This window comes from Adelges cooleyi, unplaced genomic scaffold (genome assembly GCF_023614345.1).
Source record: "Adelges cooleyi isolate 19-005CV unplaced genomic scaffold, UGA_ACOO_1.1 ACOO_flye_CR_arks_rails_tigmint_CR_PRNA_2, whole genome shotgun sequence".
Lineage (NCBI taxonomy): Eukaryota > Metazoa > Arthropoda > Insecta > Hemiptera > Adelgidae > Adelges > Adelges cooleyi.
In genome coordinates this window covers 5663321-5673884 of record NW_026095860.1, presented here as the reverse complement: position 1 = coordinate 5673884, position 10564 = coordinate 5663321, and the positions used below count along the sequence as shown (strand labels likewise).

The window sequence follows — 10564 nt, the reverse complement described above, 5'->3', positions numbered from 1 at the left end:
AACAGTCAGATAGCTTAACTGATTATAAACTTGCAAAAAAAAAAATTGAATAAAAAACATTTTAAATTTAAGTTATGCCATTTAGAACAATATAAAATAAAGTTCCTGGAACGAAACGTTTGTATCGTTCCAAAAGGCAACTTAACTTGAAAATGTTTTTATTATTATTAATATTTTTTTTTATAAGTTCAAAATCAGTAAAGCTATCTGATAACCATACTGTCAATAATTTTAGTCAACGCCTGCTGAAGTTATACAAATAGTGTTTTGGCTTGAAACCGTTTTTAGTCCCTGATTTTAGTAGTACTTAATATTATTGACATTGACATGATCTATAACTTCGCCTTAGTAACATTATTGGAAAAAAAAAATATTTTAATCACTAGATAAACTCTTAATCTTTAATTTTGGTCATACCTAAATTTGTGGCTAAAACCACACGTTTCCTAGAATTTTGCGTCTCCCGAAAAATATTTTACGTGCCTAAAAGTGTCATGACGCCCTCTTAAAATCGCGGACCATGCAAGAATAATAGCAATTGGCTTTCTTATTTTATAGGCTTCATAAGGACTTCAAAAAAGCTTACTTGCTCACAACAACCTGTTAATAATGGAGGAACTAGTTTCATAGATATTGTCCCTTGTACGTTGCCCAACGTCTTAACCCACTTGCTGTGTTTCCAAAACAGTACATTGAAATTGGATTTTCTGAGTTATAAAATTAAAAAAAAAAGAAAAGTAATACTTGACGAAGCATACATAAAAGTAGTTTAATCACATTATCTTACTATCGTATTAAAAACAAAAAGTACAATTAATTTTTTTTCTAACCAATAATAATAATAATAAATGAATTATTGCACATTACAAGCCGATTTCATGTTATACGTATTATGGCTAATAATAACTATAATTATTTTTACAATATAATGTTATAGTACATAATAAATACGTTTAAATATATTTATATATAATAATAATAAAGTTAATTTTATTAATTATTACATTAAAAACAACTCATTCCGATTACCCTACACGTTGATTGTCTAGCTAATAATATTATATTCGATTAAAACATATATAAATTGTATTATTATTATATATATATATTATTGTATCGTCATAAAAGTGGTGTATTTAAATAAGTTATACATATATTTATTAATTATTTTTTCTTTTGGTTAAAAAAGTATTTAGTTTAAGTTAGAAAAATAGGTACATATTACGAAATGAATCAAAAAGGATTAGAAGAATTTGTTCAAAAATAGGTTTATAAAGCGTTTTCCCAGTGTTTTCATTTAAGGTACTAATATAAAAAAAAGTGATTAATTTTTTTAGCAATAGGTATCACAAAAGTCAAAGACAAAGCATAACCCTGTACTTATACTTAACGGTTAATATAGGCGTCTGGGCGTCGTTATTTGGAATATGATTAGTGGTATAATTTGTTTTTTTTTTTTTTAATTTAGGACAGAGCAGGTAAAGGAAAGATAAAAGTTATAACGATAATAATGTTTACAGGTTTTTTTTGTACACTAACAAGATGTTTAAATAAATCTATAAAAACGCGAGTGACATAATTTTGTTGTAATTAAACAGGTGAGATGTTATGTAGTTGTTTGTCGATTTCACACGAATAAGTGGTATGGTTGCGTTTCAAGAAGTGATAGAGCTGTTTGAATGTGGGCCGGTGGTTTTGATCGCGTTTCCAGCATTCACACATGAGCTCGTATATCTCTGTTGGGCACAAGTTGGGCTTGGGCAGAAGTACCTGAAACCAAGAACGTCGTTTATATGTGTTTTATGATTAAACGTAGATATTTAGTATACACGCCAAATAGCATCGCTCATTAGTAATAATTATAGTATACAGAGGATAAAATTAGTTATATTGTATTTTTAAAAATCGACAACAATTAAATCATTCCTCATAGATTATAGGCGTATTTTTTGGGGAGCTTAATTAGCACCCCTAATTTGAAGCGGAGCGATTAACTTTTTAATATTTCAAATAATGCATTCGCAGTTTTTTTAAAAAAAAAAGTCATAAAAATAACGAGTTCTTACTTGCAACTCGCCTCCGTAATACATTTGCTCGGCGTTGTGTATTACTTGTTCGTTGGTGAGGTGCGGAAACGGCTTGTCTCGAGCCATACTCAGCAACTCCCACATTGTTACCGCGAAGGACCATACCGTGCTGGGACAAGTATATCGATCCTATTGAATAGAGAAAAAAAAAACAAATCAACAAAATTTTAAACTTGCTTCGGACGAGACGGGTGTTGATCGGGGACCAAAGTCTTACCAGCAGTATGCTTTCCCACGGGAGCCATCGAATCGGTGCGGGAGGTCGGTTTCCAATCTCGCTGTAGTCCTTCTTGTACGCCGGATTGCACACTGCTATATCGGCTACTTTAATTGAATAGCCCCTCGAAACCAGACAGTTCCTATACGACACAGACGCATCAAACCGCGGTTAGATAACATAAAAGCTAAATTTTCAAGATGAATCCCGTTTTACCTGGCCGCTAAATCTTTGTGAACAACGTTTTTTGACTCGAGGTACTTCATGGCCGACGCTATTTGAGTAGCCATAAACATCAATGTCGTGTATCTGTATATAATACAATATAATTGTTAAGTTTACACTTATGCAGAATAGTCATCGATGACAGTTATTTTTTAGGAAAACTATTACTATGATTAAAATAAAATGTACGAAATTTTAATAATTATTTCCTGAATGTAAATACAGTGATAATACTGCGCAACCCGTTCAGTATATCTTAAGCCGGGTGGTCATGTAAACTAAATGGTCGCCACGCCGGTCTAAAGATTTTAAGCAATTTGAAGAAAATAAACCATGGACACGACAGTGTAGCAAAATTGCATAACCAAGGCGCCGTGTTTGTCATTTTTATTAATATTTTTTTAGTTTTCACTTGGAGATTAAGCGGAATATGTTGTTAATAGGTTTTGAACCGGATTATTACTCACGTTAGGGTCGAATGTGTTCTTAATACGATGACCAGATCACCCAGCTCGGCGGGATATTCGGTGATGAGCCACGGAGGCGACTCGTTAGCACACACGCCAAACACGCGTACTAGGTTGGGATCGAGAAGACTACACAAGAATTTCACTTCTCTAGTGGATCCAGCAGGGCATGTCTTAGCCACCACCCTCCCATTTTCCGTTATGCTGATATCCGTGGTCTCGCAGATGGCCACGTCGCCTAGATGAGAACCGCCCAGTTTGCTGACCACGTTCAAGCAATACCGAGGGATTTGCACAATGTCTGCTTCACGGCACTTATAAGCCTGGCCCATGCTCGGACTGATGTTCCACGACACGGGTGGTGGAGCCATCTACCAAACAAGTTAAGATACGTGGATATAGTATATTATGCAGTTTAGTTGAAATAAATGCATTTTAAAAACCTATTCCTATATTAGATTAATATTCAAATGTCTAGTCTAACAACTTGCAAAAAACAAAAGATTCTCCTCAAGACCATAATTAAGTAGTGGTTTTATTGCACGTTATGTTCCTGATCATAAACTATTCATGTATCATTGTACACAAAGTATTACAGAAAGTGTCCGTCACAAGGTGTTGGTTGAAATTTCTAAAGAATATTTTTTGTGGTGTTGATATATTATGTTTGTTTATTATTTTATTTTGGCGTCTTTAGATTGTTTATGAGAAATACGCACTTATCGTTTATGCGTTTAGTAGCTGTCGATCAATGTTTTGCTTCTACGACAGTCACTGGCGTTAGCTTATCTTCCTACGCTTGGATAAAGTCCCTAGTGTGATGTTTATTATTCGATTATAGTCACGCATTAGGTCAAATTTAATTTATATTCTCTAAAGCTAGTGCGGAAGATTATGGCTTAGGCCTTAGATTGAATACTTACTCGGTGTTTTTCACGGGGAGCGGTGTGATAGCGTTTTCTCGACGGTACGTCTGAGCACTGCAATAGTTGTTTTGATCTTGTCGGACTATCCGTGATTGCCACAGGCAAAGCGTTTTGGGTTTGCAGACTCCTGTAATGCAATGATGTAACGCTATCTCTGGTGGAGTATTCGGTTGGTCTAACATCTATTTCCAGACTGCTCAACGATCCCCGTTCCGAGTCACTGCGTCCGAATTCCTTAACGGACATGGCGCACTTTGCGTCTGTAACTAAAATATTTAAATTAATCACGGATTCAGTATAAATGAAAATCATGTGTGCAAAAGGCTCTTTTGCTCGAATTATGTTCATTGTCTCGATTTTGAGCTCAAGTATACATCATACATGAGAATACTACTGAATTAGATTCACTGTCATTCAATTCTGTTTAAAGCCATTCAATAGTACTATTTGGAAACTAATTTTACCTACATTCTTAAACTACATCAGACTATAATTTTACATCTATAACTAATTCATTTTTAACCATGTACCCATGGAATTATTGTAAAATAAAAATGTGTGTACAAACAATTCCACGAACTTGCATCGTCCATTGTATTATATGCCTTAGCCAAAAAATTAAAATTTACTATAATAATTGTTTTGTTTACAATATTTATATTTTGCTAAAGTATAATAAGAGAAATATACTCAAGTGAGACATATTTCATTATCGTAATAAATTAAATAGTTTATTTAAAAAAAATAATAATTTGTACTTAAGTCTTTTATTAGAATAAAATATTTAAATTATATAGTATTCTTATATATAAATATTCTTTATTACGTAGGGCATTCAACAAGTAAGTTGCATTGGGTTATAATTCAAAAGTACAAACATTTTTTAAAAACCAATCAGTTTATTGAAAAGTACTCATTTTAAACTATTTTTCGACATAATCACTAAATAAGTTTCTAAATTTTTCATATCCCTGAACGAGTTTGAAAATGCCTTGTTCGAAAAACTCCCGTCCAGTTTGTGAACACCAGTTGCTAGTGGCGTCTTTTACTTCTTCATCTGAGTGGTATCGATCTTTCGCTAGCTCATTTTTTTGGGGTTCCAAACACATGAAAATCACAGAGCGATAAATTTGGACTATAGGTCTAAATCAGGACTCTGAATAAACAACGTCTTGATTATCAAAAAAGAGCGTCAGCATCACTTTTCCAGCAGATGCAACGACTTTGGCATTTTTTTTTTGCGTGGGAAAGTTTTGTGTCTCCACTCAATCGGAGTTTAATTGGATTCTGGTTGAAAATGATGACCCACGTCTCATCACCAATCATAATCAACTTTCTTGCTATAAAATTCACACACCTCTCTATGAATTTGTACTGGCTTACAATTTTTTAACCATAAAGATTTGATAACTGCTCGAATTTTAATTTTGGACGACGTAACTGTAGTAGTAGCCATGATGATTAACTAATAACTGATAAGATTTTCAACCAAGTTCAATTTCACTATCAATACTTTGGTAGAACCACTCAAACAGTGTTGCCACCAAATGTCATAAAAAAATATCCACTTGGGAAAAATATATGGTACAATGCAACTTACTTTTTGATTGCCCTAAGTAAATCTAAAAGGAGTAAAAATGCCCGCGAGTATTAAAATTAGAAGAAATATTGTTGGCCGAGCGCTCTGAAAACTGAGCGACCTTCTGTCTTAATATTGCGTTATTGTCTTTGTTCAATTTAATCATAGAGTAGAAATTAAGATAGAGGCATTTTCGTATATCTAGTAATCGAGGTCGTTTACTGAATTAGTGAAATTTGTCCAACCATAATTCGCATAGCTAGATACCAGAACTCCCTGCATACTTTCAAGTCTATAAATTCGACGAAAAACTGTGGTGATACATATATGGTTAAAAAAATGTTTTATTTTTAACCAAAGAATAGCAATTCATATACATTTTAATACATTATTGTCCTAATTATTGTTAATTAATATTTAAGTATGCAATAATTCTTGGTATACGATTGAGATAATAAAAATTAATTTAATTGAAACTTCCATGTTATATCTCTCACTCTGTTTTATTTATATGGAATTAAAACTACCCAGTAGCAGTGCACGTCGGCGCGGCAATACGATATACGTTTGTTATTTTTGTATAAATTATGATATCTGAAATGCTACAGAAAAATATGATGTAGACAGATATTCGCTTCTTGGTCAATATTTAAGCTCTTTCTATTTAAGTCTTTAATCCGCTTTAATAATATTTCTTTCTTTTTTTTTTTATGAAAAAGCTCGCGAAAAAGGATTTTCAGTTACTAATCGTATTTTCATCATATATTCACTCCCGGGGATCTTTTTCAAAACCAACATTGTCGTTCCAATTTTAGTTTAGCCGAGAGACAATATCTACAGTATTAACATAAAATATACGATGCACCATTATTAAGAAGTTTGTTTTAACTAGTATTAACGTCTTACTGGCTCAAATGAAATTTTTTTTTTACATTGTTTCATTTTTGCTCCGAATCACTTACCATATATTATATATTTTTTAAAAACTATTTCTTATATAATGGTCAATGTAGATAATATCCTTTGCTAACCTTTGCTACTGCGGATGGTTTCGTAATCCTTTCTGGCCAAAAGGGGTGTCTCGTAGATGACGTTGTGCTGCGATTTGTCATAAACGTCCGACGCAAAACCGTCTATTCGCATTTGCTCGCAAACGGGCAACGGGTTCTCGGTAATGTGCCGGCTGATGTTGTTGTTGTTGATGATGTTGGCATTGGCGGTGGTGTTGTGCGGTGACAGGTTCATGAATATGTCTTTCATGTTGATGGCAACGCCGAAAGGTTTCTTGAATATCGAAGAGCTGATGGTCTGGTGTTTTTTGCGACGGCTCAACACCAACACGATGGCGCATATGCCCAACAGGATCAGTGTGGCGGCCGTCAGCACGCCGATCAGCACTTCCACGAGCCCGCTGTCTTTGCCGTCTTTCTCCTTGTGCGTGGCTGCAACAAACGCGGATTGACAATACAATATTATATGTTATGTAAGGAACAAAAAAATAAATAAAAATTCTTCAAAGAAAACAAATATCATCGTCTGGCCGTCCCGCGGGGTTTGTCGTTAATAAATGATGCCTGAGGCAAATTGAAAACAAAATGCGCGTTTGCCGAAAGTGCCGAGGACCATGAATATTAAAACACTTACTGGCGTCGGGCGATTCCCAAGGTGGGTCCACCGCTCCTCCTACCAGCTGCTCATCCTCGAATTGTGCGTCAGCGTCCACCGTGCAGTTTTCAGGCAATGGCTCTGCAAAATGAAACATGCAGTATTCAGTCCGGCGAAACATATGTACATCCACCCGATGTGCTCCCCCGGAGTGTTAAAGTAAACGGAAATCGCGTTACTACACTATGCACATATTGGATTATTCAGACCGCTAGGGAAATACCTGTGTGTCGCGTCCAAAATATTACATAACCCGATTACCCGGATCTCGTTTCGAGCTTGAATTTATTATTTAATTATGAGCGCGACCTGCCCGTAAATGGCATATTTTTACAGTTCAACATGTCATGTGTTAAAGCCGCCGCCGGACGTCATTTGATTTTCGTCTACAGTTCAATATAGTTTTAATAATCTACGTCCAACGAGTAAAAGGAAATCCGCCCATCACGTTTCGAAAGTGTACCGGTAAAATTATTATTAAAATACCCATGGCAATTTCAGAGTTAGTATTCAACTGTTTACGATAAAATCGAATTCAGTGTTTTGTACAAATTCTAGTTACTAAAATAAATACCTTCTTAATTTGGCAAAATGTAATTATAATTATTATAGTATAGTATATATTTTGTCTGTAGCAGTATATTGCTCGAAAATAGCTATGTTTGAAAATATAATTAAATTTACTAATCGCTTAATTATTTAAAAGGATTTAGTCCGAGAAGTTGAGCATCACGACAATTCGATGATTTATTATTATTATTGTTTTATTTTTATGGTGGTAATCGATTTTCTGTTGCATACACGTGTATAATAAATTATACTGTTACAGTCAGATCTGTTTCGCGGTATTTCACATGTCATAAAATTGCACACATTCCGTGCAAGCAACTGTGGGGTGGCAGATCGTTGGGGTGGGTGGAGGGAGTCGGACGAGGACAAAGTAGATACGGGAGGGAGGGGTGTGTGGCATTTAAATAAAACCGAGTCCGTTGTGCCGGAAATAAATAGCTTCATAAGACGAGTTTCTACTTTTGCATAATCCCCATCTCATAAATAACCCGCTTTAAAGAAAAGAGGCACTCGGTCATAACTTGTATATGTATGTGTGTGTGTATGTAAAGGTAAACGACGGTGAGCGGGCGAATAAACGGTTCGGATTTCTCGGGAGGTATGTATAGTAGCGTTGGCGGAGAGGTATAGCAAAGAAGACGCTTCGCCGAGGTAAAAAAAACTAAAACTGAAGAAACCGGAGTTTCGAGTAGGGATACACCTAGTTGTTAGAAAAACCCCCATTAACAGGAATCGGTACAAAGGCGGTGCAAGTGACAGTAGACGAGCGTCTAGTCAATCCTCGACTTAAAAAAGTTGGTCTAACGCGAAACTGAGGACACGAAAACACGACTTTTTGAAGGTATCCACTCGAAAGTTAAAACTGACAACTAAATTAATTAACACCGGAGACGTTTTTGACCTACAGTACGCTGTTCCTAGTAAATCCGTTTAATCCATAGTCTCAGAATCATATATTTATTATCTATGAGCATAATAAAGAACCACTAATAAGTGCAAAAGTCGATTTGATCAGTTAACTTAACTGTATTGTCAAAATATTGGTCGGACAAGTCCCTATTTTTTTTTACAGTGCTGCCACATGAGATAAAATACATTTTTATACGGTATTTGATACATAATTATGGTGATACTACTTGTGTTATCTTTTAATATTAGTTACCACCATGATTTAAGATAATATTATTTTACGTACATTTTTTTTATGTCAATGGTCAAACTCCAAAAAAAGGAGGTACTTGTCAAACTGCAGTTATAAACCAACATTTTGTAGTAAATTTAGCAGTGGAGGAATTTATATTATTTTCATTTAACTATTCCCATGAAGTGTCGTCTTCGGTGGGCGGTGCTTAACTCATGTCTTATATTACTCATTTCACTATATTATATAAATTGTATAAAACTAATAAAAAAAAAATTACATCGCACTGCTACATTATTACAATATTTTTTGCTTTTTTCCAGTTTGTATATGTGTGTGTGTCTAATGTGTATTTATATTTATATATACATAAGTCACTACCCAGAGCTCAGACTTAATATAAGGATGCAAAATATATCATATTAGGTTTTAAGTGTGAGTTGTGTGCAAACAGAATAGCTAATACTATATTGTACTCAAATAGAATCGCTCGTCTTTGTTGCGAAGGGAAAGCTACCGACGAATAAACGCTTGTATGCTTATATTAGTATGTATATAGTTTGATAACAGATTTGAAAATGGCGTGATCTTACTTATCTCTATCCTAAAGTTATTTAACATAATTATATGTCCCTATTAAAAAAACTTTTACAGCACACACGGTGCTCGTCGTAATCGAACCGTTTGATTTGTATTTGAAAATTAAAAATGGTTAAGCCCGAGGCTCACTGTGCAGCCATACCGTTGAATAAAGACATACCGCGGCACGTTTGTTGTCGGAATTTAATTAGAAATCGAATTACGTGAAATAAGCCAATAAAGCTGCACGATTTGCGCAAATCCTTTTAAATTACTGGGATTCGTAGTGGCTTTTGATCTGCGGTAATCGTTTGTTTTTCTCACCTGAGTCGAATTTCACTTCGCTAATCATAATCCACTTGTTGGAAAAAAACAGCTGGATTTTCACGAACTTGCCCACGTGATTGTGTAGCTGTATGTCAACGTCTCTGGCGTTTTCGAGCACCGTGTCCGGCATATAGGTGTACCAGACCGATCGGCCGTGAAAGTGTTGACCGCCGATACTGAACTGTACTCGCGCCTTGGAGAACACCTACAAACACAAGAGTCGAATGAGTACAACTATCAATCACATGTATTGTACTTGAACTACAGTTCGTTTCTTAATACTATGGTCATGCTATGTTAGTAAACCTGGTTATATCTTATTCTAGAGATCTATGACAAATAAGGGAGATTTCCAATAATCCGTAAGCGACCAATGTTTGCCATATTTTTAATTTTTAATCGGGTTAGTCTTCCCTGTATATTCAGTGTACTCTAGCGGATACAATGTGGTGTTTGAAAACTAAAGCTCATTGTTTATTTTATTATATTTTCTTTTTATTAGTTTGTTTTTATTATATTTTTTAAAAATGTCTTTAGGGATTACATAGTACAGTGCTTTTGTTCAGCTGCTTAATATTATATTCTTTTTGTTTACGGTTATACAAATATGTATTAGGGCTGAGTACTTTTCCCATTAGAGCTCGCGAATATAATTTTGTTGATTATACTTACTTCGTATATTTATAAAAAAAATCAACATTAGATTTTTTTTTTGTATTTTGTTATGTTGTAATTGTAGACCATGTAATTGTAGTTACCATTAAATTATAACAGCTATAGG

General features: G+C 34.5%; 1 protein-coding gene across 3 annotated transcripts in view; it reads right to left on the bottom strand.

Moving 5' to 3' along the window:
* Window positions 1-1416: 1416 nt before the first annotated feature.
* LOC126833325 (discoidin domain-containing receptor tyrosine kinase B-like) overlaps window positions 1417-10564 on the bottom strand; it is a 99371-nt gene continuing 90223 nt past the window's right edge. For all 3 annotated transcript variants that reach the window (XM_050564591.1, XM_050564588.1, XM_050564590.1), the window contains exons 8-16: window positions 9781-9988; window positions 7146-7247; window positions 6533-6943; window positions 3920-4188; window positions 2997-3367; window positions 2521-2613; window positions 2305-2446; window positions 2067-2216; window positions 1417-1770 (exon numbers count right to left, since the gene is read on the bottom strand). In XM_050564591.1, the coding sequence (XP_050420548.1) occupies window positions 1591-1770; window positions 2067-2216; window positions 2305-2446; window positions 2521-2613; window positions 2997-3367; window positions 3920-4188; window positions 6533-6943; window positions 7146-7247; window positions 9781-9988 (1926 nt within the window). In that variant the 3' untranslated portion in view covers window positions 1417-1590. The remainder of the gene's footprint in view (window positions 1771-2066; window positions 2217-2304; window positions 2447-2520; window positions 2614-2996; window positions 3368-3919; window positions 4189-6532; window positions 6944-7145; window positions 7248-9780; window positions 9989-10564) is intronic.